The following is a 27,089-nucleotide window of genomic DNA, read 5'->3' as shown; positions in this document are numbered from 1 at the left end:
TCATCCTAGTAAAGCTGGGACTGGTAGAGGGGGCAGCCTGCACTTTACAGGGAACACTGGTTCTACTAAGAGCAGGCCTTGGCAGGCTGGCGCTGGCCAGGGTCAGGCAGAGCTGGCCCGGATCTCGAGAGCAGTGTACTTCCCCAGCCATGCCCACCCCTGGTTCCTGAGCAACCGGACTGGCCTCCCTTTCCTCTTAACTGGGAGCCCAGTCCTTGACATCCCTTATTTCAACTCTATGCTTTCCACAGGGACAAAGCCTAAAAATTGTCTGTCACCTCCCTAGACATCTCCATGCCAGAAGCGACCAGTCCTGGAGGGTAAAGGGTTATGCAGTCCCAGTGAGAGGAGCCATAACAGGTCTTAATAAATATTTCATGGGTGAATAATAACAATAGACGACCCTTATTAAGTACCTCCTACTGGAAGCCGCTAAGACCTTACCAATATTTGTCCCCTTCATCCTCAAAATCACTCTGCATAGTAGGCTTCTATTACTGTGGCTGATTCACAGGTGACGAAATCCAAGCACAGAGGTTAAATGAGTTGCTCTTTGTCATCCAGCCAGCAAGTAGTAGACAGGGGATTTAAACTCAGAGAATCAGATTCCATAGTCTGTGCTTGTAACTTCTGCACAAAAATGGCCTTTCCTACACTGTGCTGAGGCCTGAACTGGAAGAACCCGGAGAACAGAGTGATTTGAGATCAGAACTCCTGAGTTCTTTTTTCTTTTTGACCTTTTCTTTTTCTTTTATACCTGTTTCTTTTTTCCTTTTTTTTGAGACAGGGTCTCACTCTAGCCCAGGCTGGAGTGCAGTGGCACAATCATGGCCCACTGCCTCTCCTCCCAGGCTCAAGATCTGGATCTCCTTCCAGGCTCAAGAAGCCTCCCACCTCAACCTCCTGAGGAGCTGGGACTGCAGATATGTACCACTACTCCTGGCTAGTTTTTATTTTATTTTACTTTTTGTAGAGACGAGGGTCTTGCTATGTTGCATTTGGCTTCATTTTTTGTATCCAACTATGAGGTTTTTTGGCTTCTAATAATAGCTTATGGCACGGGTAAGGATACTCTGTCATCCTAGGAAAGCTGGATGGAGTAGCTGGGACTGCAGTTGTGTACCAGTGCTCATAGTTTTTATTTTATTTTATTTTTTGCAGAGACAGTGTCTCCCTATGTTGCCCGGGCTGAGAAATCCTGAGTTCTAACCTGCATTTGCTATGCCATCTTGGGTAAGTCTGTGGACTTCAGTTTCCTCATCTGTCAAATGCAGAACCTCATACCATACTCCTCCCCGGGGAACCAATGAGATAATGAGTCTCAAAGCTGAGACTAAAAACAAGTATGATCTCTAAAAGCCCCGAACTGAAATCAACCCAAATATCTGTCAACAGATGAATGAACAAACAGCATGTGATATATCCATAGATGCAATGCAATACCCCTCAACAATAAAAATAAACGGACTACTGATACACCCAACAGTAGAGATGAATCTCGATGATGTTGAGTGAAAGAAGCCAAGCCAAACCAGCACATACAATATGATTCCCTTTATATAAAACTCTGGAAAATGCAAACTAATATTTAGTGACAGAAAGGAGATCCTTTATCCGGGGATTGCAGTGTGGGGAGGGAGGGGCTACATAGGGGACAGGAAATTTAGGATGATGAACATTGCTGCCAGTCTTGATAGTGGTGATGGCCTCACAGGTATATTTACAGGTCAAAACTGATCAAACTGTGCACTTTAAATATGTACCCTTACTATATATTAATTATACCTCAATGGAGCCAATTTTTAAAAGGCAAGATACTATTTTCTTCCTAACTAGTTGGGAAAGACTAAAAACTGATAAAATCCAGTAGGAGGTGGATATTAGGAACTCTCACTCAAGGTTGCGAAAACTGTCGTGAAAACTAATATCTTTTTGGAGTGCAATTTCCAATTGTGAAAACTGAGATTATATTTCTGGAGTGCAATTTAGTAGCAATTACGCACATTTAAAATGCAAATACATATGACCCTATAACTTCCTGGCTAGGACGCTATCTGACAGGAACACTGGAACACACATACCACTGAACAAGCACATCTGAAAGGCAGCAGAGAACAGAAGCTAAGAACGTGGCTCTAGAGTCAGACGACTGCGGTTTGAACCTGACTCTGGTCTTTGCCAGTCATCAGCTGTGTGAATGCACCTCAGGTTTTTATCTGTAAAATAAGGATGAAAACAGCACCTACCTACCTCATGGGTGTTTTGAGAGGGTTAAATCACTAAACACGGTGCCTGCACAGATAATGTTAACAATGAAAGCTTAGCTATTATCATGGAGAAAAGAGCAGACAGCCAAAGTGCTCACCAGCAGAGGAAAGGATCAGCCATTTATAGCATAGCTTTTACAATGCAATATTTGCAGAGGTTAAAAAGAATGTGTTCTCCATGTACTGACATGAAGAGATCTCTAGGACCTGCTACTAAGTGAAAAAGCCACTTGCAGAACATTATGTGTGTAGTATGATCCTATTTTTGTGAGAGAAAAACTTCGGGCATGACAGTGTAAGCTACCTCTGGAGGGTGGAGAGACACTGGAGGGAAGAGATCAAACCTTTAATATTGACTTGATATGGTTCTTATTTTTTGAATTTGTTACAATGATCTTTCACACTTTCTATAATGAAAAACAGTAATAAAAAGACACAAATCACACGGTAGCGGAATTTAATCTTAATTTTTGCTAGTGTCAATTAGGTTCCAAGTTCTTGGATGACAAGACACTTGCGTTATATTTCTTGGTTACCCCAGAGTGTCTAGCACAGTACCACGTTATCCGGTAAGTATTTGCTGACTGACTGAGTGCATGAAGGAGCCCTCTCTTCTCTTGCAGGGTGGCCTTTGCAACTCTTTTCTGGAGCTAAAATACCCAGGGTCATCTCAGTTTATTCTAAGGTTGGTATTTCTTTTTCCTTCTTTCTTACATTTTTGTCTTAGGGGATGCTGTGCAGCAAATTTATCCCTTTAAAAAAAAAGAAAGTTTGCTCTCCAGATCTGACTCTATGAAGATGGTACACCTGGAGGAAAGAAATAGCAAGATTTTTTTTTTAAAGGAGAAGGGAGAAAAAGAGCAACTCAGGTGGAAAGGATGAGCGTCCACACCAACCAGCCCTCCCTGAATGAGCAGACACGTGGTCATCGGTCATCAGATGACCCCTGCTTCTCATGCTTCTGTGTGACACTCTCCCAGGTGACACTTTCTCCAGCTGTCTTTCTGAGCAGCTGCTACTACTACTTTATCTAATTACTTTCTGACCTTTCAGAGCTAATGCAGAGACTCAAAGATGATGTAGGCTGGAATTGCTGGGTTAATGGTTGTGTCAGAATCTCCCAGGTGATTTTCTTTAATTACCTTCACTCCCTACCCTGAAACTCTGCTTAACTCTCCTCTTTGAAAAGAGATTCATTCCTAGGTGTTCCATTAGTAAACTCCCTCCCCTCTGCATTCCCAATACTTCCACCATTGAAGAAATCACCATCCAAATTACAGGTGAGGAAACTAAGGCTCAAGAAGGGGTATGAATTATCTGAGGGCACACAGTCACCCACAAGTAGAAAGGACAGAAACCCAGGTCTCTGTTCAATACTCCTTCTACGAACTAGGGGAGTCTGCCCCAAACACAGTGTATTCAGCATCATTGCTTCAGAAAAGTTGGTCCTTTAAAGAGGAAAAAATGTAGCATTGTTCTACAAATGGGGCAATGAATAGTAGCAGAAGAGGTGTGTTTCTGTTGATTTTATGAGGCTGCTGGGCATCTGCTTTCCTGCCTGAATAAGGGCTAGGCTTAAAGCTTGGTGTCATAAAGAATAAAGCATTCCCCAACAGGAAAAACAGGCCCTCTTAGCTCTGGGTCCCTAGGCAGTGCTACTCAAGGCCTATTTTCATAGAGTATCTGGAAGACTGAAATTGCAAGAAACTTTACAGCCACCCCTCGCAAATCTAGGTTATTACATCATACATTCGAAATAACAATAGGCCAGGTGCAGTGGCTCACGCCTGTAATGCCAGCCCTTTGGGAAGCTGAGGCAAAAGGATCACTTAAGCCCAGGAGTTGAAGACCCGCCTGGGCCACATATGGAAACCCCATCTCTACAAAAAAAATTGTTTAAATCAGCCGGGCCATGGTGGTGTGCACCTGTGGTCTCAGCTACTTAGGAGGCTGAGATGGGAGGATCACTTGAGCATAGGAATTTGAGGCTGCAGTGAGCTGAGATCATGCCACTGCACTACAGCCTGGGTGACAGAGTCAGACCTTGTCTCAAAAGAACAGAAAACAATGACAACAAAATGACAAAAAACCCTCTCAAGCTCTTAAAGGTTGCTATGGAACTGTTATTTCCTATCTCCGAATTTCAGGAAGGGGCTGTGTGTTTTGCTTACCTAGAGGAATGCTAAGTTCACTGAACACATCCTCTGGTTCCCAGGAGGGCAAAGAAAGGGGCTGTTTCAGTTCCACTTCAGTGTACTCTGGTGACCTCACCTCCAGAGATTTCACTTCCATGTACCTGGAGTGCTCTGCAAAACAAGAGCCAGGGCAAAAAAAAAAAAAAAAAAGAAAGAAAGAAATACAATATGTCTCAAAGAATCCCTGAAATTCTATCCCTCCATAGTATGATTGGGGATTGTCCCTTGGACTGCTTAATCACATAAGGCTGGGGCAGTGGCTGCTAATTAGAACCAAAGCACTGTCATTAAGAGCTTTTTCCACTGCCAAAAGAATGCCACACACAATAAAACTTGGCAGATCTTTGCATTTGGCCCGGGGGGATGGGCTACTGCTGCCTTCAGTTGGGAAGATCCACCCCCCATGCCTCCCGTCTCAGTATCATTCCATCTCTGCAGGCAGAGGAATTACTGACGGGCAAAAATTGTGCTGACGTCCACCAAGGTGAGCAAAACAGGCACTGCCATTCTCTCCCCAAGTTTGTCAAGCTGTTATTAAATATGAACCCCAAACCCTGGCTTAGCTAATGAGCCTCTAACACTGCCACATGTTGAGTCTATACTGCAAAATAAAAGGGGTTCAGTCGGAGTGAGGTGAAGATCTCACTGCTCCTTTTTTCTTGCCTTCTCTAGACAGAGCCTGGGCCTCAGGTTTCTCTTAGCAACAAGAAGGCATTTCATGGCAGGGTTTCCATGGAGACTCAGATCCATGCAGGTAAAAAAACAGCTCAGGTCAGCCTGACATGGAAAAAACCCCAAGCCTCCTAGTTACCTAACAGCTCATGCCACCCACAGGGCTCTGGGTTGAAATGTTCATTTTTAAGAGTTTCCTCTGTATTTTCTGCGCCCGACCCTCACTTCAACCTCTGGTGTGCTGCAGGCTTTCTGTAAAGCAAATCTCTAATTATTTTCAAAGTGAGAATCTTTAAGGCTACTCTCCCTCCCTCCCCCATGCCCCTTGATGGATCTTAGGTTCCACTTGGCAGAGAAGACAGGGCTTAGCCTATTTTAAACTCTCTCTTTCATGATGTCACAGTGCCGGGCATAGGCACAAAACATCACCTTCAATGGAGTCAGAGAAGATTCTGAAACAAGTCCTGAATCACTGCCAGATCCTAGCAAAAAATGGGTGTGAGGTAGTAAGAAAGGGAACCGCTGTACCCTCTAGGGATCCCTGTTCCTTCTCCTTCCACTCCTTTCTTGCCTCCTACACTCCTGCCCCCATCACAGAAATAACAGCCTGGGTGGTCCTCTGCTGTGCAGGCACGAGAGGCTCCTCCTGATCTCCTTTTGCTGATAACTCGAGCTAATTTTAGTTGTCCAAGTCCATCTGGGCTCCTGTAAATGCAGAGAAGTCTGCCCTGAGTTTGCTTCTCAGAAAACATGCAGCCTTTCTATCTGACTTCCTTTACACCACTTGCCTAAAATCTCTCACAGCTTAGCCAGGCTTTTAGAGGCTCGCCTCTGTGGCTCAATCACTTTCTGCACCCACTTGAATGCTAGTTGAAACCTTACTTATGTTCATTCCAGCCTGCACATGCCCAGACTTCATCAGGTGAGCAGGGGTCCAATCAACCCGACCACCCGTGGGGAAGGGCGAGGTAGTTACCTGGGGTCAACACTCCTTGGCAAGCTTGGCTGTGGAGGTCAGTTTCAGTGGGGGGGCTGGCTTTCTCCTCCAGGGGGCTGTCTTCACAAGCCCCATCTTCGGGGGTCCCCCTGGTCTTGCAATCATCGACAAACGGGCTTGACTGCCGGGCCCTCTCGTCTGCTGGCTTAGGGGAAGACATTTGCTGGACTGTAGAAGCTGGATGAACATCTGAGCTCTCCACTCCCTTTGCCTCCTTCTCGTAGCAATCTGAATCCTCCAGGGAGAGGCCTGTCTCACTTTCAGCTGGCTTCCGCTCAGCATCCAGATTTAGGCCAGGCATTTCCACGTCCATGTCACTGGGACAGCTTGTAGAAGCAGAGGGCAGTTCTCTGGGTGACTTGAGGCTGATTTCTGCAGCCCCATTCCCTACGGCCTTGACTCCCTCCTTGGAGAAATCCTTGGCCAGCTCTAGGTCTGAGGTTGTTGTCACACATGAACATGTTTCTGGGCTGATTTTGTCTTTCTGCTCAATGGGCACGATTTCTTCCAGCTCTGGGATGTCTGGTTCCATGATAAAATCTTCTTCTTCCCCCACCTCGTCCACCGTCACCAGCTCCTCCATGTTAGTGGGGTACCAGCTCTCCCCCTCTGCCTCACTTTCACTCTCCCAATCTTGTTCCTGTACAAAAATGCAGAATGGAGGTCAGAGGGTGGTTGAGAGCATTCAACTGGAAGGCACAAGCCTTGACCATAAGGACCCCTCAAATCAGGAAGAACCTGAGCATTCTTACCTCTACCTGGAGGTAATTACTGGTTAATGACTGTGAACCATTCAAGTCCCACAGCACCAACTCATCCTTAGGGTGATGCTCAAAATTTGGAATAGACCCTTAGTGCTTAATGCACCATATTTAAAGTGACAATAGATGCTCAATATACAGTTTTTGAATGCATGAATAATTAAGTTATACACTCTAAATACTTACTGGGAGCATCTTTCTTTTCTTTTTTTTTTCTTTTGAGACAGAGTCTCGCTCCATCGCCAGGCTGGAGTGCAGTGGTGCAACCGCGGCTCACTGCAACCTCCGCCTCCTGGGTTCAAGCAATTCTCCTGCCTCAGCCTCCTGAGTATCTGGGACTACAGGTGTGTGCCACCATGCCCAGCTAATTTTAGTATTTTTAGTAGAGACAGGGGTTCACCATGTTGGCCAGGATGGTTTCGATCTCTTGACCTCGCGATGTGCCCACCTCGGCCTCTCAAAGTGCTGGGATTACAGGCGTGAGCCACCGCGCCCGACCGGGAGCATCTTTCTTACATGTGGGGCATCTCTAAATGTAACTTTAGCAAAGCCCCCTCATAAAATTCCCCCAAGAACCCTCTCCCAGCAGGGGTACATACATTTCCACAGCCAGGGCTCCTACTCGGCCCCTCCTAGAACTTTCCGGTTGGCATCTGCAGCAGCCCATGGACTTTGGACTCCACAGACAGGTTTAGGAAATCAACTTCCTTGTCAGTGATATGCATCTGTCCTGTCTCTCCTGACCGGAAAGGCATGAAGCTGGCCCCATTCCAAGGACATTTCTTTTTGTTGGGACAGCCCCAGCCCAGGAGAACTGTAACTGGATTTTTAAATTTTAATTAAGTAAAACAATCTATATAGGCACACTGGATGTGTTGTTAATCCTAGGGTCTGGGCCTGCTGAAGTCAGGGCCCCACCCTGAGTGCCCAAAGCAGCATCGTGCCCCGTCCCCGCCAAGGGACTCATCTATTTTGGGAGCCTGGCTCTGAAGCCTGAGTCTTTTTTTGGGCACATGTTTCCTCGTAGGAACACAGCCAAGTTGCTGGAGAGTGAGCAGAGCCCAGACATGTGGGTAAAGATTGTTTCAATAAAAACTGTCTGAAGATTCCAGGCACAGCCACTCCTCCAAAGTAGTGCTAGGAGGACTGGTTCATTCATGGAACCAATGGTGGGGTCTCAGCCATATTCCATCCAGCAGGACATCATCGGGCAAAAGGGAGACTCCTGTGACTCAGTCCCTCAGGGCAGAAGTACAGACTCTGAAAGAAACTTTACCTTCTTTGTCCTCGTGTTTTCGGGATCAGAGAACTCTGATTCTTTCTTCTGCCTGCCCATTGATTGAGGGCTTTCTTCCACGCCCTCCTGTTCCTCTTTTCCAGCCTTATCAAAGGAATAACAGAGCAAACCAAATCAACAGTGAGCAGTGACAGGGAGAAGAAAAAAAGAATGATACTGAACTCAGGTTCCAGCTGTTCAGATGGGTTTCACATACAGCATTTGTTTCCTTTATCCTCCCAGAACCCCTCGGAGGCAGCTGCTGTTATCATCTTCATTTTATAGATTAGAAAACTGAGGTTCAGAGAGGTTAAGTAATTTGCTTAATTACAGTCACACAGACAAATAAAGGCAGAGAAATATCTTCAAGCCTGGCCTGATGTCTTTAGGGGGCGGAAATCCTGGCAAACTGGGTATTTTTTTTTGCAGAGTAGGAGCAGCCAAACTTGAACTGAGTTGGGCCAGACAAGACCTTGGTGTTAACCATCATGGTGACATTTCCCCAAGAGAATCATCTTGGCTATGAAAAAGTCATTCAGGACACCTATAGGCAGAAAGGGCACTACCACCCAATCAGAGTATCCTCACACCTTTCTTCTGTCCTCTGTCCTGGAATCATAGCCCAGACTAGCCTCCCCTTTCCTCCTTCCTTCTATTCTCTTCCCCCAAATAAGGACCCTCACAGTAGTGCCCATGTCTGTGAAACTGAACAATTGAAAGCAGGTGTTTTGTTTGAGAAGTAGGGCCTGTAACCAGCCTTTAAGACAGGGGTCAGAAAACAATAGTCTGCAGGGCAAGTCTGACCTGCTGCCTGTTTTTGTAGAGCTTGTGAGCTAAGAATGAATTTTGCATGTTTAAATAACTACATTTTATGTGATTATAGAAGTGCCTACATAAAATCCTCAATTTTGCCTCTTGGCCCACACAGGCTAAAATATTTACTGTCAGGTCCTTTGTGGAAAACTTTGCCAGCCCTCATGTTAGAAATTTCTGGGGGACTTTCTCCCATGACTTAAACTTTGGCCACCAAATCAATAACTACTCCTGGGCTTCAAGCTGCAGTTCTGGGACATTCTTGGCTGAGGTTGGTTGAAATAAACCACTCTAGTTCTGATTTCTTACAGACACACCCCCTTGAGCTTACTAGGAGCCAGCTGGAGCAGAAGCTCAGGGCTGACTGGTTTCACCAGTTATTACCGGACAGGGACAGATGGTTCAGACCCTCAAGTCCTTTCTCTTTCCAGTGTTTGGTGTGGGAGATTCCACGGAAGGCTTTGCTGAAGTCTACTGCGCTAGCCTGAGTGTAAAGCAGCTACAGATACATTTTTGGCTATTATAGCTTCCGCCAACAGGTGACTTTATCTCCCTGAATCAACTATCCATGGCCCTCTCTTGTCAAAATAAACAATCCTTACCCTTCCCAAGCAGTTCCTGCAGCCACACTCCCAGATCAACACAGTAAAGGGACCCCCTCCAGTTCAAGTTGGGAGAGGCAGGGACGGTCTTGCCAGCCGGGCTGAAAGCCCTCCACCAAGCAGACCCCTGCTCTTCCTCCCTGCAGGCAAAGGAAACAACCTTTCAGGGCTTCCATTGCTTGCTCTGGGACCACTTCCAGGAGAGAGCAGAAGCTTAAGGGGAACAGACCCTTGCAAGCCCATACCAGCTCACAGACTGAGACGTTAGGTGCCAACTGTTGCAAGCCAGGCTCTACCGCCTCAGGGCCCAGGCTACCAAACCACTTCCAAACTGGTCTCCCACTTCTGCTCTGTACCCTCCCCCATATTCTTCCCAAGGCAATCAAGAATGATCACTCCAAATTGCAAAAACGATCACATCCTCACTGTATTTTTTCTTTTCTTTTTTTCCAAGATGGAGTTTTACTCTTGTTGTCCAGGCTGGAGTACAATGGTGTGATCTTGGCTCACTGCAACCTCCACCTCCCAGGTTCCAGCGATTCTGCTGCCTCAGCCTCCCCAGTAGCTGGGATTACAGGCATTTGCCACCATGCCTGGCTAATTTTTTTTACATTTTTAGTAGAGAGGGGGTTTTACCATGTTGGCCAGGCTGGTCTCGAACTCCTGACCTCAAGTGATCCTCCCACCTTGGCCTCCCAAAGTGCTGGGATTACAGGGGTGAGCCACTGTGCCCGGCCTTTTCACAGCATGTTCTTGCTTAAACACTTCGTTTGCTTCCCCTGGTACTCAGGATAAAGACAAAGATCTTCAGTCTCCCTACAAGGCCCTGCATAGCACAGTCCCTGTTGGTAAGCCGGCCTCACCTCCTGTTACTCTAACTCCAGCTCTCTGCTGTGGCAATGCTGGAGCCCTGGAACTGCAAACAGGCCCTTATGCACGCTGCTCCCTCTGCCTGCTGGCTTCCTTTTCACCCAGTCAGTAGTCACCATTCCTCCAGATCTCAACAGTCACAGCCCCACCCGGGAAGCCTCAGATTCACAACAGGCACTCACAGCATTCGTACCTTCATCTCCTTCTTAGTGCTTCATACTCAAGCTCTTCTGTTCACTTGAGAAATCACTGGATTAGCATTTCTCTCACTAGTCTGTGAGCTCCATGAGCCCAGGGAACATTTCAGTGTCACTAACTGTGACCCCAGCACTAGGTGCTCCACAAATATTGGTGAATAAAATACTGAAATTGGGAGAAGCGATGGGGTGAATGACAAGTTTGCTCCTGTCTTCCCGCAAGGCTGGATCTTGTCTAGGCTCTGAAGTGAGCGTAAGTGTTTTAAAAATCTTCCTCCTCGGCCAGGCGTCATGGCTCACACCTGTAATCCCAGAATTTGGGAGGCCAAGGTGGGTGGATCACGAGGTCAGGAGATCAAGACCATTCTGGCTAACACGGTGAAACTCCCTCTCTACTAAAAATACAAAAAATTAGCAAAGCGTGGTGTTACGTGCCTGTAGTCCCAGCTACTGAGGAGGCTGAGGCAGGAGAATCACTTCAACTCGGAAGCAGAGGTTGCAATGAGCTCAGATTGTGCCACTGGGCAATAGAGGAGACTGTATCTCCAAAAAAAAAGAAAAAATTATTCTCCTCTTATAGATCGGTTATACCAGGGGTCACATTCTGGGGCTCTTGGGCGGCATCCAATCAACAGCTATGTTTTGGTCTGTACTAGATGTTTGTCTTGCTCTAAGAAAAGGGAGATATTTGACAGCGTGGCATGCATTCCTGCATGGCAGCCATAGAATGGAGCTGAGCAGTGGCTCTGGCCCCACAGAATGCACAGCTTCCTCAGTCAGCCATGGTCCCATCACACAGGCCTGGCTTCCTTTCCCTAGGCACCTGGGCCTGCCACTCTCGGACCCCCATCACAGAAGGACATGGCAGTGTTTCTTCCCCATGTTTTCCTTATCTGTGACTTGATTTCTTTCCCCCTTCTGTGGCCAGGACTGGGTCTCAGGTGTGGATGCAGTTACCCACGACCACAGCATGCACACTGGCTTCTCCACCAGGGGCACTTTCTCCAGACAGCTCAGGGTTTTTTTATGAACGTGAGCTCTTTAAAGTACTACAATAGCCTTGTGATCACACCCATTTTACAAACAAGAAAACAGGCAGAAGAAAACAGGGTGCGACTCCGTTCTCAGGAACCAGGCCTTTGCCTCCAGAGTCTTGGTCCCGTCCTTCGTACCTTCAGCAGGTACCCACTGGACACCTGCTCTGTGCCAAGCCCTACTCTAGAGACTGGGAACACAGCAGTGAACACGACAGACAAAACTTCCTGCCTTGTGAACATTACATGTGGCAGCTCGGGGTGACAATAGACACTAAAATAAAGACATTAATTGATAGGTTTGAAGGTGGCAAATGCTGCCCAAAACCGAAAAGCAGGGAGGGAGAGGATGGGTTGGGGTGTTGAGATGGTCTACAGTGGTGGGAGGGAGGGGAATGGGTTGGGGTGTTGAGATGGTCTGCAGTGGTGGGAGGGAGAGGAGTGGGTTGGGGTATTGAGATGGTCTGCAGTGGTGGGAGGGAGAGGATGGGTTGGGGTGTTGAGATGGTCTGCAGTGGTGGGAGGGAGAAGAGTGGGTTGGGTGTTGAGATGGTCTACAGTGGTGGGAGGGAGGGGAGTGGGTTGGGGTGTTGAGATGGTCTGCAGCGGTGGGAGGGAGAGGAGTGGGTTGGGGTGTTGAGATGGTCTGCAGTGGTGGGAGGGAGAGGAGTGGGTTGGGGTGTTGGGATGGTCTGCAGTGGTGGGAGGGAGAGGAGTGGGTTGGATGTTTAGGTGGTATGTATACAGGGTGGGGAGGGAGAGGAATGGGTTGGGGTGTTGAGATGGTCTGCAGTGGAGGGAGGGAGAGGATGGGTTGGGGTGTTGGGATGGTCTGCAGTGGTGGGAGGGAGGGGAGTGGGTTGGGGTGTTGAGGTGATATGCAGTGGTGGGAGGGAGAGGAGTGGGTTGGATGTTTAGGTGGTATGTATACAGGGTGGGGAGGGAGAGGAATGGGTTGGGGTGTTGAAATCCTATGTGGTGGCCAAGGAAAATGGAGAATGTGGGCATGAGTAAAAGCAAAAGAGGTGAGGAGCAAGCCGGGTAGACTTGTGGCTCCTTGGCAGCAGCGGCACCTCTGAAGGCTCGGGTGGTGCCTGGTGCACTGGAAGGACAGCAAGCCCTGTTGCCTTCATTCCCAAGTTCAGTTGCCACCTCTTTTCTGACTCCTGGGGAAGTCCTGTGGGGTCTGGGCTTTTCTCGAGTTCATCATACGGAGTTTGAGGACAGTGCAAAATACTCCCTGTTCTGCTGTCATTCCAGCACACAGTGTTGGACCCCTGGCTCCAAACCTACAGAAATATTCTGTGAGGGACCCCAGTAAGTCCTTACTGACCCCATTCCAGGGCTGTAAGAGGCAGAACCAACCTGACCTACAGAACTGTGGGGAAATCCTTGGGACTTTCTGAAACTCTTTTTCCATCAGAGGCTCTGTGGATGACACATAGTGTCACCTTACATGAGCAGTGTTACAGAAGCTGATGAGAGCAGGGTGGTGAATCCGTAGGAGGAATGGGTGGCTGGAGCAGAGTCTCAGGAGTGTTAGTAAAAGTGCAGGGAGCAGCTCCACCCTTCAGCATTGGGGGACAGAGGGTTGGCAGGCTGGTGGCAGCCACATGAAGCCCAGGCTTTCCTTGAGCCCCTGCCAACTCTTGCTCTCTGCCCATCACCCATCACCAGCAACTTGGTCACCTCCAAGCAGATATAATTTTTAAAATGTCCACTGGTTCACCAGGTCCTGGGAACCCAGTTCAAGTCCTTGGTGAGGCACACTGTGTCTTCCATTAGCCCACCTCACCCTCTTCCCTAATCTCATCTCCTGTGCTTCCCCCTGCTGGGCCAGTTAGGATAAATTGTGGCCAACTCTATAATGGGCAAAAAAAGATTACCGGTGTGCTCTCACTGGAATGCTGGGCATTCATCTAGCACATCCGTTCAGGGTATCTGATTCTATAGGAGTCTGCACCTTTCATTATGTTGAACTGAGCTATTTTACAACCGTATAAGTTGCAGAAATCAGATCCTAATACAAATGATTCTTGTTCCTAGAGATGCAAATGAATTGTCTCTGCTGGAGATGCAACTGATTCCCTGCCCCCGTGGAAGGGGCCACTTTTACACCTATTAGCAAATTCATTTCCACATTCCTGATTGCCTGTATATGTTGCCTCCTCTTTGGATTCTCTTTTGAGTTGGTTTTTGGATTGTATGATGCCCTCATTAATTAATGAGTTGAATAAAACATTTGACATGTATTTATTATATATTTGCACCAGAGTCATGATTTTACTCTTTAAAAATATTATCCCTAATATGCCCTAAAGATGCAGCCATGCCAAATATCTCTAGATTCTTCAAAACAGTCTTTCTTTTACACTTTTGCCCTTGCTGCTGCTTCTAACAAGAACCCTTGCCGGGCACAGTGGCTCATGCCTGTAATCCCAGCACTTTGGGAGGCCAAGGTGGGTGGATCATGAGGTCAGGAGTTCGAGACCAGCCTGACTAACTTGGTGAAACCCCATCTCTACTAAAAACACAAAAATTAGCCAGGCATGGTGGTGTGTGCCTGTAATTCCAGCTACTACTCAGGAGGCTGAGGCAGAAGAATCACTTGAACCCAGGAGGTGGAGGTTTCAGTGAGCCAAGCCCACTCGACTGTACTCCAGCCTGAGCAACAGAGCTTGACTCCATCTCAAAAGAAAAAAGAGCCCAAACTGCTTTTCCTGCTTTTAATACTCAGGTCAAATGTCACCTTCTCTGTGTAGCTCTTCTCCTATCCCTGTGCAGAGTTAATAATTGCCCACAAAGCAGCTCACCCGTGGTAAATGCCTATGTGAGTTCCACTGTATGCAAATTATTTTTATATTAATAGGTCTGTTTCCACCACTGGACTTCCTTCTCTGCTGTAACATGGACTGTGTCCTATTCACCTGTGGCTCACCTACACCTAACACACCACCTGGCAAAGCGGCACTCTATCTATTCCTGTCGGATCGGAATGAATGCTGAAGTAGCATCCAAAAGGTTGACTCTTTAGTGTTCATGGAGTTGAGATTTGGGCTCCTTATTTGGACTTAGTATTGTCACCAACTCCCAGGTCAGAATCACTAGAAGATATATGTGGAGGCTTTTAAAAATCAGGTTCCTTATGCAGATTGCCAAACCTCACTTATCCCACCCCCTACTTAAATACAGAAGACTCTGGCAAGAAGGAAGTATAAGCCAAGTTAGAATAAACCTGGTACCCGGGATCCTCTTTGTGACACCCCTGTGTGAATGAAGTCCTAATACAAGTCCTCAGACTTTTCAGATGCTAGAATGAAGTTGCCAGTCAATTGCTGTTCTTTTTCTTTGTTCTTTTTTTTTTTTTTTTGAGATGGAGTTTAGCTCTTGTCACCCAGGCTGGAGAGCAATGGCGTGATCTAGGCTCCTTGCTACCTCTACCTCCTGGGTTAAAGTGATTCTCTTGCCTAGCCTCCTGAGTAATTGGGAGGCATGCGCCACCACACCTGGCTAATTTTTGTATTTTTAGTAGAGATGGGGTTTCACCATGTTGGCCAGGTTGGTCTCAAACTCCTAACCTCAGGTGATCCTCTTGCCTCAGCCTCCCAAAGTGCTGGGAGTACAGGTGTGAGCTGCTGTGTTTTTTATTAGAGTGGAGGTAAAACACTGTGGCCAGCCCTGGGCACCTAGTTTAACTTAGTGCCTGGTGGCAGCTTCTCCTTTACCGCCTCTCATCAGAGCTCCAGGATTGGTAAATGCTTTTGGCAGGAAGAAGACAGAATGGACCAAATATTTAATCTCCCTTGGCAGACTCTTCAGGCACAAACACCTCAGGGCCGCTCCTTACTGGACAAACAGGACTACAGGCCTTTCCATCATGTCCCGCCCTAACTTCTAGTAAAGGCGACAGGTGCTGTGGGATTTGGGGCCAGATCTCCTGGGTATAATTCTGTCTGCCATTTCCTGACTGTGTGTTCTTGGACAAATAAGGTAAGTTCTCTGTGCCTCAGTTTCCTCATCTGCAGTAACAACAGTACCAAGCTCAAACGTTGGTACTCAAAACCTGGGAGGATTAAATGAGTTCATTAAGATTAAGTGTCTCACAGAGTGCCTAGCACATAGTAAATAGCCAGTAAATGTTCATTCATTCATTCAATAAACGTTCATCATCATATTATTATTACGATTATTCTCCTTCAGGGCCTGCCTTGCCTTACCTGGGGAAGAGATTGATCATTACCTCATTCTCTGCCATTGTGTTTTCTTTTCTATTGTCAGCTCCTTCTTGGTCTCTATCAGGTCTCTTGGTTTTATTTTTCTCATTCTGCTTGGACTTGACGCCCTCAGGGGTCCTAGTGACCTTTGGCCCCAGCCCATCTTCCTTGCCTGAGTCATCGGGATGGGGGTGTCTGCTTTCCCGCAGCCTGGCCTCGTCTTTCCTCCTGGACCTCCCAAGGGCATCCAGCTGCTGCTTCAGATACTTGTCCGACTTGGCTTTGGGCTCTTTCCGGTAGTAGCCGTCTTCGCGGCTTTTGTAGCTGGACCCAGCGTGGGGCGGGTTGGGAGACCCAGACCTCAGGTACTTTTCCCGGTGGGGCCTCCCTCCTTCCGGTCGCTCATCTAACTCCGCCTTGTCCAGTTGCCAGGGGTGGTGTTTACGATCATGTGTCCAGGGATCAGTCCTGTCCCTCTTGTCATCACCGTTCTCCCTCCAGGGAGCCGGGTCTCTTTCTTCCTCCCTCCTGGCATAGGGGGAGTGCTCCCAGGAGTCACGGCCATTGCCCCAGTCAGCCCGGGAGGGGCCTGGAGGGCTGTGGGAGGAGCTGCAGGAGGTGAAGCTCGGAGTGTGGGACCTCGGGGAGAGTGACCGGCTCACTGGACTACGGGACCGTGGCCTTTCTGGGCCATATCTGCGAGGGAGACAAGGAGCAGGATTTAGAATCCTCACACCTCCTATCCCACTCCACCCACACACAGATACACAGTCTCTCTCTGAGATATACTGTGCATGTGACTGTGCACCCTCTTAACTCCCAACTGTACAGAACCACAGAAGGTGCTTGGGAAGAAAGCCTTTTCTTCCCTCCTGGCCTCTGCCAGGAGGACTTTCCCTAAGTACAGCACTGACCACGGCTCTGCCCCTTTACTCTTTCTGCTTCTGGGAACTAGGAATAAGAACTGGGTTGCTTTGGCTTGGCTCCAGCTTGCCTTCTCTTAGAAGTGAGCTATGCTCAGGGGTGGACCTCTGACTCTCCTCCTGGGAGTGTGCAGGGTGGGTACCGGGGTGCAAGACTGCCCTAGTCCAGCCTAGTTGGTAAGGCTGCTTAACCCTGAGTGCCATTAGCCAGCCTCTTAGCTACAAGACTTGAAGCCACACCTACATTTGGGCTCTGTCAGAATAAAGCCAACCTCTTAGCCTCCACTTTTCTCGTTAATTTCTCAGGTCAGTTTATGCATGGAAAAGCGATGTTAATTATTGGGGAAGGCAGGCTCGGTGGTTAGAAAAAGAATTAGGAGGGCATTTTAGGGTTGGAAGAGACTCTAGAACCCTGACCTACACATATTTGAGATGAAAAAACTAAAATCCAGACGAGGACCCCAAACTGTGTAAGATTCAGAGCAAGACTTCCTAAACCTCCTCCACTCTGCTGCAGAATTGCAGGTAGCAAGATGTGGTTTCACATGTCTTTAAAACACCCAAATAACCACAATTTGAACAAAACAGACAAACAAATAAACAAATACAGATTCTAAGCCTGAACAGTTACATACAGTGATATACACATACACAGATACACATACACTCTGAAGGCTGTTTGGTTATTAAGCAGGTCAACTGAGTCATATATCCAATATTCTAAAAGGATGGGCATTTTTTTCATTTAGTTCCCAAATACAGGGAAACCACACAGCCCTCACTGACCAGGGGACACCGAGGAGCATCTTGCTAGGACCAGGCTGCCTTGACCATCATGGAGGAAACAGCCCGGGTTTATGTCCTCTACAGGGAAGTGAGAGCACCACCTGCGGCCATCCCAGCGAGAACCCCAGGACGTGCCAGCCAGGTGCCTGCTCCTGCAGTTTTCTACCTTGGCTCTCCACAGGAACTAACTTTGCAGGTTGACAGTGGTCAACCTGTAGCCCCAGCTTGGCCTGATCACAAACTTCAGTTGGAAGAAATAGGTTGAAAACTGAATATATTCAGTGTTCAGAGAAAGTGACTGTTAAAGTAACTGATTTTTTTTTGAACCATCTACATTCTACTTTTTACATCTACTTCAGCTCATGAAAAACCAAGAGCTGGCTCGAAACAGAAGCCACATGTACACACACACACACACACACACACACACACACACACACACACTACTTTTAGGCTGTTTTAGTAGGGTATAGACTTGCCCAAAGGGCCAAATATTAACAGACCTTTTCCTATATTATTTTTCAGCAAAGGTGGAACAGATGAAGGGAAGCCCAGCATTTGCCCGAGGTTAACCTGAGCAGCATGTCTGAACTGGACTGCTGTTTCTCATGGGGAACATGGAAAGGTGGGACTCCGGAAAGCAGACAGATGGGGTAGAGGCAAGAGCAGGGCACAGTGTGACTCAAACACCCCTAAGAATGAAAGACAGGAGTGTGTTCCCACTACCCAGAACCTGCCCGGAGACTTAGGCTGGGGCCTTACCTGTCTGCTTCCCGGAACAGGTCCCTCTCCCTCTGGGAATGGATGTCCTGGATGATGGCAGCCACAGCCTTCCCGGGTTTCTAGCAAAGTCAGAGAGATCACCATCAGATCAGAGATGGCCTTGCAAACACCAGAGGGAAGCAGCTCTGACCTGGGTCGTTCATTGCCTGGTCCGCCAAAAGGGACAATGTGCCTTGTGTAGGGAAGACAAAAAGTATAATCCAATGGATGAGTGTGAGTGTGATGCTGAACCGGGTAGGGCCAAGTGAACCAGAGAACACCGAGTGGTCCATCGAGCTGGGGAAGGAAGGAGCCTGGTGTTCACATCCACCTGCTGGGGACAAGCAGCATTTGTTAATACCCACCTCTGCCCGAATAAAAAAACATTTAAAATGTGAAAGAAAGAGAGGAAGAGAAGGAGGGAGGGAGGGAGGGAGGGAAGGAAGGAAGGAAGGAAGGAAGGAAGGAAGGAAGGAAGGAAGGAAGGAAGGAAGGAAAGAAGGAAGGCATTATAAACTTGGAGAGACTTGAAGATCGTTGATCGCAGCCTCCACCTTTTAGATCTGTGGAAACTTAAAGCTAGAGAGGTTGAGGCAGGGTCTCTGCCACCTTGTGTTCCATGCAGATGGTGACTCTTGGAGTTGTGTTGGGTCAAGAAACACTTCAAGGTCACACGGATAGTGAAAAGAATCAGGACCTGACACCAGGTTATTTAAACTCCAAGTTTCTTTCCATGCCCTGTGCCCCATCAACACCTCCTGTGAAGTAAATCCGTGAGGATGGCAGAGCTGGGAGTCAGGCTTCACAGCTGAGGACGGCTGGCAGCAGCGCTCCACCCTTCCTAGAGATCATTAGATGGGGGCTATGCCAGGACAGGACCAACCCCAGGCCCCTGTTCCCAACCAAAGCCCTTTCCTAAACCCAGAATGGACATATGATAACCAAAATAAGTAAATAATAAATGATTTTTAGAAACAAATTCATAAGCATATAAGACTAGTCAGGAGCATCTTCCTAAAGACTATGCAGAATTCATCCCTTAGATAAAAATCTACCAAGCAGGGTGAATTTTATGGAACGTGAGTTATATCTCAATAAATAAAGCTGATTTTTTTTAAAGACTAAGACTAAAAACCCTCAGTTGATGTAAACTTTTGATAATGACTTTTATTAAATTTAATCAACTGCTTTTTATCCTTGATGTTTTCTGTGTAATTTACAAAGAGCAATTTTCTTTTTCTTTTTCTTTTTTTATTTAAAGAAACAGGGTCTTGTTCTGTCACTCAGGCTGGAATGCAGTAGCACAATCACAGCAGGCCTCAACCTCCCAGGCTCAAGTGATCCTTCCACTTCAGCCTCCAAAGTAGCTGGGACTACAGAGGTTCACCACCACGCCTGGCTAATTTTTTTAGTTTTTATAAAGACTGGGTCTTGCTATATTGCCAGGGTTGATCTTGAACTCCTGGGCTCAAGTGATCCTCCCACCTTGGCCTCCAAAAGTGCAGGGATTATAGACATGAACCACCACACCCAGCTAAATCATGCAGTAAGAGCCATACAAATGTTTGAAAGCATCAATATCTCATTTGACAGATGGGAAACCCAGGTCCAGAGATGTCATCTAGCTGGACTAGCACGGTTTGAGTACTCGGAGTGGCGTGGTTGATTATCTGCTATTGTTGAGTTAGAGGGTTGGGCTGGGAAAAACACAGAGGAAAGGTGAGAATGAAGGAGGAGCTGCCTCTGCAGTTTCAGGGAGAGAGGTCAGTGCTAGGACACAGGGAAGAGACATAAAATGTTCAAGTGAGGGAGGGACCTCTTGTCATATGGAGATGCTAAATGAAAGAAATTCAAAGAGAAGGCAGTGACTCCCTCATCTGTGCTTGTGAAGAAGTCAGAGGTTAAGAAGTCAGCCAACCCCCCATTCAAGAAAAGGCCCAGGAACTTAGCACTGGGCAGGATGTCCACTGGAAAAGATACCACAACTTTGGCAAATGGTCCCTTATGTCAAATGAGCTGTAAAGATTGACCTTCTATAAAGCACATGAAGGGGCCACCTGCAAATAACCAGATCACCCAAGACTCTCACTGGCCTCCAGCACCTCAGCTGCTTTAACTGGACCACAAGCCGAGACCCAAGGCCAACCAAGGATAGAGACCAAGGCTGTTGGCATCAGCTAAGAAGAGGGCTGCTGCCCAGGATGTCTCCTTCTACCCCACCGTGTGACGAGAGATCAGCCAGAGTTGCTCGTCACTTGGGATAAAAGAAGAAGGCTCATTTGGAGCTGACTGCACTTAATGTGGATCCCACCAAGCGGGTCTTCCCCCTGCGTGTCCACCCTGGGCCACACAGTGGATTCCAGCTACTGTATCATCAAGGGAAAGCCAGCTGGAATGGCTGGTCCCTGAGAGGACCCACACAGGCACCAAGGGAGCAGCGGAGCTTGGGTAAGCTGGTGGGAGCCATCAGGATGAAGACAATGTCATGAGATTTGCCATCTCCCAGGACACCACCACCTAGGTCCCTCCCAAATCTGTGGCTTGCACTGCCAAGCTAGAACAGACCAAGGGTAAAGAATGTGCCCCCAAACTGGGATAAATGTACATGGCAGCTCTTCAGAACATAAAAATAAAATTCCCCATGGGGGTTGGATTGGGAACTTCCTGTTGTAAAAAAAGTCTCCAAGATTCCAGTTTTCTTCTGCTCCTCTGGAACCTCATATCCTACGATTATTTCTTCCATCCCAGATCCAGGAAAAACAGAAGTGGGAGGAGGATGCCCTTGGCAGAGAGCAGCTGAGGTTTCGCAGATTACCCAGGACAGATTACCCAGGACTGTGACGGTGGGGCTCAGGCACATGGGGGCGGGGGCAGGAGCAGGTCAGGCCAATGTCAGGGCCAGAGGCATTCCTCGAGCTCTTGGTCCCTTCTGCACCATGGTTATCACAGACAGCATCCTCAGGCCCTTCCCCTCTGGGTGCCCCTGATGAGGGGCAGAGCAGGCTGATAAGCCACCTTAGATGAAAACATCCTCTAGTGGCCCATACAGTTTCCCAGGGGTCAAAGAGGTGCAGTTAGAGTAGATGCAGAAGAGCCTCTTTTTGGCTTAAACATTCCTCTGCCCCTTATTTTCCTAATCACAGAACCTCCTCCTGGGGTCACTTTCAGCCCAGCACCTCCTGGAGTTACTTCTGTCTGGATCCCAGGTCCCCAGTGAGGGGCCCCCTGGGCTGATAATCTTTATACAGCCAACACCAGCATAGAGCCTGGCATGGAACAGGTGCTCCCTAACACCCATCCCAGGACGCATGGCTGGAGAGATGGACGGATGTAGCTGCAGAGAATGAATACAAATCTGCAAATACTACATGGTGGGGCTAGTGGTCACAGGTATTGCGATCCCTCCTGAGCATCAGAGCATCAGTTCTGCTATTTTAGGTGGTAATTGCAAATTGTTTGTGCTCTCTGGACCAGCTGCTATCTGAAAAGGGGACAGAAGTAGCCGAAGATTTTCAGATAAGATAATCAACTTCTGAAAGCCCTAAGAAAATTCTCCCCACCTTCCTCTTTGGCCAGGCTCTGCATCCTGTGGTTAAAGCTATAAAGAGGACAGGTGAAAAAAAGTTGTAATCACCCCAGAAAAATTGAAATAGGAGAGAATAGAGTAGGTCTGTGACAAAATTTTGGTTACCTTATTATAGAAAATTTCAAACATACAGAAAAGTAGGGAGAATGGTTTACTGAACCCCCAAGAATCCACTACCCATCTTCAACAATGCTAACCAATCTTGTTGCATCTTGACATGGTTTGGTTCTGTGCCCCCACCCAAATCTCATGTTCAATTGTAATCCCAAATAGTGAAGGTGGGGCCTGGTAGGAGGTGACTGGATTATGTGGGTGGTTTTTAATGGTTTAGCACCATTCCCCTAGTACTGCTCTTGTGATAGAGTTCTCATGAGATCTGGTTGTTTAAAAGTGTGTAGCATCTCCCTGCTCCCACTCTTCCTCCTGCTCTGACCATGAAAGACACGCCTACTTCCCTTTTGCCTTCCGCCATATTGAAAGTTTCCTAAGGCCTCCCCCGCCATGCTTCCTGTACAGCCTGTGGAACCGTGAGCCAATTAAACCTCTTTTCTTCATAAATTACCCACCCAGGTAGTTTTTGTTTTTTTTTTTTTTGAGATGGTGTCTCACTCTGTGGCTCAGGCTGGATGGAGTGCAGTGGCACAATCTCGGCTCACTGCAACCTCTGTCTTCTAGGTTCAAGTGATTCTCCTGCCTTAGCTTCCTAAGTAACTGGGATTACAGTTGCGTGCCACCACATCCAGCTAATTTTTGTATTTTTAGTTTAGGTTTTATCATGTTGGCCAGGCTTGTCTTGAACCCCTGACCTCAAGTGATTTGCCCACCTTGGACTCCCAAAGTGCTGGGATTATAGGTGTGAGCCCCCGTGAGGTAGCTCTTTATAGCAGTGTGAGAATGGACTAATACACATCTGTACTCACCACCCTCTTTCCCCACCCCCAATATTATTTGGAAGCAAAGGTCAGACATTGTTATCTTTTCATCCATTCTGTGTGATCCCACTCAACAATCCCATAAGGGACCATCTACAGCGTTCAGAGTTAACCCATCTTGCTGCTTTTAAGATAAGGGTGAGATTCCAAGTTCCATGTGGTCCTAGAAAAGGGCTGGCATATTAAGAGGGAGGCACCACAGCTTGGAATCTCAACCCAGGAAGAGCAGCCCCAGCTCTTCCCCCACCTGGCTGGGTCACCCAGGATCAAAGCTCATCATCTATGGGAAATACTTTCCCCTCCTGTAAAGGTGGGTTAATGAGGCCCATCTGGCTTCCACAGAAAGCCTCAGGGCATGGCAGGCTATACCCATAAAAGTCACAGGGTGCTTGGCCAACATGAGGGAGCTGCTGGAGAGTTTCATGCCCTCTAATGACTCCACAACTGTTTTACACACTTCAAGAATCCTGGGAAGATGCTGAAACCTTCCAGATGAGCCCAGAACTCACCTCAGCCAGATCCCGTCAAGGCAGCCCTAACTGTTTCAACATGACCAGGCTTTCTAGGCTCGACATCCTCACTCACCCTCCTCCTGCCTGGAAGCCCCTTCTCTCTTTAGCTAATTCTCCTTTTCTTCAAGGCCTTGCTTCAGAATCTCCTCCCTTTAATACACCCCTCAGTCACACTACCTTTTGCTATGGAGCTTCTGGTAGCTCCCGTACTTATGCACTCATGTTTAAATCTTGTGCAATTTTGCACAAGAATAATTTGTCTCCCAATTGGAGAGTGAACTATTTTCCCCAGTGAGAACCATGCCTTGCATGCTTTGTAACTATTACTACATAGAGAAGACTCTCAATCATCTTCCCAAATGAGAGCACCATGTTCCATTCACAAGACTGCTTCCCAGGGTCAGAAGCCCCCTCTGTAGTAAAGAGACTGGTAAGACCAGTGACTCCAAAACCAGGCCCTCTGCCTTCAAAAGCACCTGGGAGTCTCATTCCCACCCCAAGCCTAGTGAAGGAGAGTCTCTGGGCAAGAGGACAGCCCCACAAAAAATCCCCTGATGACTCTCTGATGAAGTGACTGGGATACACTGGTTTAAATTATTCTAAGTTTCCTTCTGCAGCAGAGAAATTATGATTCCATACTTATTGACAAAGTTTCTATAGAACAACCCAGAAAATATTCCAATTGTCTTGTCCAGCTCTGCAGGAAAAGAGAACTCACTTTTTATTGTTCCTTCAGATTTTCTCTTTTTCATTCATTTTGCATATTTATCACACATCTGTTCTATGGAAGGTTCTGCCTCAAATACACTGAGGAAGAGAACCCTTGCCACAGGAAGTATGGGGGGGAGATAAGATATGTGCGTGAGAAAATATTCAAGAGAGGAAATGAGAAATACCTGAAAATCTCTCCCTGCATTTTGCTTGGTGAGCAAAAGATAAAAGTTAGAGAAGGAGCAGTCAGAATTTCTCCCCACCTCTGCTAACCCTGGTAGGACCTCACGTGTAGCCTCTTTGGCCCAGAGACACACATGGATACAGTGTTTGCCCCGTACCTTCCCAGTAACCATTCTCCCTCCTCCTGACAGCAGCTGTTCCTCCCTCCTCTTGCTCCAGAGTTCTACGTGGGTCTTTGCCCCAGCTCTGAGGATGTAGCAGATGACACGGATCCAGCCAATCACATCATGGCCTCGGCCTGGCCAGAAATGAGTTCAGGGATGTGCAACCATGCTAAGCTGGTTCCATCAGAGTAACTCTCTAAAAAGTCCCAGGACTTTTGTGGGAGCTTCTAGGAAAAACTCTGGCTTCCTCTTGTTGACGGAAATGGAAGGGGAGAAAGAACTGCTGGGGTCATTGTAGCCATCATGCCACCTAGAGGAGAGAGCCTGGCCCATCCCAGGGAGCCCCCAGTAAACAAAGTCAAAAGAGCAGAGGGCAGAGTGGAGGGAAACCAAGTCCCCATGAAGGTGTCTGTGTCCTGAATCCAGCCATACCTGCAGCCAGAGTTATTCCCGGACTTTTCATTTACATGATTTCATATATGTGTGTGTGTGTGTGTGTGTGTGTGTGTGTATTTTTTTTCTTACTTAAGCTGACATGCTTAATGGAGATGAATTTCTGTTACTTGTAGAGAGAGTTGCAGCTGATTCATATCAACGTAGGGACCATAAAGCATGCATTACTATGTAATGGGAACATACTTTAAGATGTTTTCACATCTGTTATTCCATGCGACCTTCACAATGACCCCATGAGGGAATATGGTAGCTTGGAGAGCAGAAAAGCCCTGCTAAGGATCAGAAAACAATGTTTAAAGTGTGCTCTGAGGACCAGCAGCTGCATCTCCTGGGACCTCGTTGGAAATACGCAATATCAGCACTGCCCTAGACAAGCTGAATCAAACCGCATTTTAACGACCTCCACGAGTGATTTGTATGCACACTGAAGCCTGAGCAGCTCTGTTAGAATACTATCTCTGCTGCTTCCCGGCTGGGTGACTATATGCGAATTACTTAATTTCTCAGGTTTTTTTCATGCAGACAACAGACATCATAATAACACACTATAACAATGCAGCTTTCGTACAAAACTGAAACTACTAAGTTTTAATTGTAGCTCTTCCAGTAGCTAAACACAATCCTGGGCAAGTTAGTGAACTTCTATTGGCTTCAGATTCCTCATCTGCAAAGCTGAGATAATAATACCTGTCTAACAGGACTCATGTCAGGATTAAATAATGTATGTAAAGTGGTTGATACATTACTTGTCTCAGAGTACCAGGACTCAATTAAAGGTATATATTATTGTTATTGTTGTACCTGATAATTACTGCTATTATCCACCCTATACACCTCACAGGGTAGGGTGATTATGAGACTCAAAAGATAACATGTGAAAAAAAATGCTTAAAGCCACATAACTCAAGTATGGTGCTTTCCTGATCTGGAAACTGAGGTTCACAGAGGTTAAGCAACTTGTCAAAGCTCACTAAAGCAGGAAGGGGTAGAGCCCAGGCTGACATCACCACCTTCCAATCTGGCAGAGGTCACACGGTTGTCAGCGGTTCTATGTTTATTTGCTTTTTCTCCCACCAGACTGAGCTCCTCACCAGCTTGCTACCTCTACCTCCGTGGCACCTGGCCCAGTTCCATGCGTGGTGAGCCCTCAGTGAACATTTGCCGAAAGCATCTGACCTCTTTAACCCATGGTTTTTGCACCACCCCAAACTATCTCCCTTAGGAAGGCATTACTATGCTTTGGTACTTTAAGAAGCCAATTACTGCTGTTAATCCTAATTAGAAACTTATGACAGCATCTCATTTGGAGACCGAAGCTCCACTGGGAACTTAGTGTAGAAATTCACTTCTAGCCCTCAGGGGAGAATCCAAAAGAACAAGAACTTTGGCTGGATACAAAATGGGGTGGGATGCTTACTTGTCTGAAAGTAGCAATATATTTTCACTAGAAAAAAAAAAAAATCCAGGTTCTGCCTAAAGGAGAACTGTTAGCAAAGGAACTTCAGAGGCAATGATGCAAGCGCCGCAGATTCGGGACTCCGGAAGCTAGTTGACACAGAACTCATCTACACAGGTAGACTTGCCGGAATGTCAGCACTAGCCAGAAACATCCAGTGAGACTCTGTCTTTTGACTTCAGCTTTGAAGGTGGATTAAGGCCTGTGGTTCTTGGACAAAGTGGACCCTAAGTCAATGTGGAATGAGCTAGAGTAAACAGGAAAATATCCCTATTAAATGGAACAGTAGAAAGCACAAAATAAGAGGGTAGATTTAAACACAAATATAGCCTTAATTACAAGGAATCCAAATAGACTTGGTGATCCAGTTAAGAGAACTCCTGCAAACCATTAAGAAGACATAATGCTGAGGCCAAGGTGGGCACATCACGAGGTCAAGAGATGGAGACCATCCTGGCCAACATGGTGAAAACCCATCTCTACTAAAAAAAAAAAAAATACAAAAACTAGCTGGGGATGGTGGTGCGTGCCTGTAGTCCCAGCTACTTGGGAGGCTGAGGCAGGAGAATTCCTTGAACCTGGGAGGCGGAGGTTACAGTGAGCCAAGATCCTGCCACTGCATTCCAGCCTGATGACAGAGCAAGACTGTCTCCAAAAAAAGAAGAAGACACAATGCACGGGCAAATGACTTGAAAAGAAGCATCCCACAACAGAAGATCC

The 27,089-nt window shown here is 47.2% G+C and overlaps 1 protein-coding gene across 9 annotated transcripts in view; it reads right to left on the bottom strand.

The window, feature by feature from the left end:
- The window catches only part of RBM20 (RNA binding motif protein 20), a 207,810-nt gene that overhangs the window by 10,454 nt on the left and 170,267 nt on the right, over window positions 1–27,089 (bottom strand). For all 9 annotated transcript variants that reach the window (XM_035269060.3, XM_002756592.6, XM_054243310.2 and 6 more), the window contains exons 8-12: window positions 18,370–18,449; window positions 15,925–16,594; window positions 8,169–8,273; window positions 6,111–6,771; window positions 4,439–4,573 (exon numbers count right to left, since the gene is read on the bottom strand). In XM_035269060.3, coding sequence (XP_035124951.1) covers window positions 4,439–4,573; window positions 6,111–6,771; window positions 8,169–8,273; window positions 15,925–16,594; window positions 18,370–18,449 — 1,651 coding nt within the window. The remainder of the gene's footprint in view (window positions 1–4,438; window positions 4,574–6,110; window positions 6,772–8,168; window positions 8,274–15,924; window positions 16,595–18,369; window positions 18,450–27,089) is intronic.

Source organism: Callithrix jacchus, chromosome 12 (genome assembly GCF_049354715.1).
Source record: "Callithrix jacchus isolate 240 chromosome 12, calJac240_pri, whole genome shotgun sequence".
In the NCBI taxonomy this organism is placed as follows: domain Eukaryota; kingdom Metazoa; phylum Chordata; class Mammalia; order Primates; family Cebidae; genus Callithrix; species Callithrix jacchus.
The sequence above is the reverse complement of the archived record's forward strand: the minus strand, read 5'-3'. Positions and strand labels throughout refer to the sequence as shown.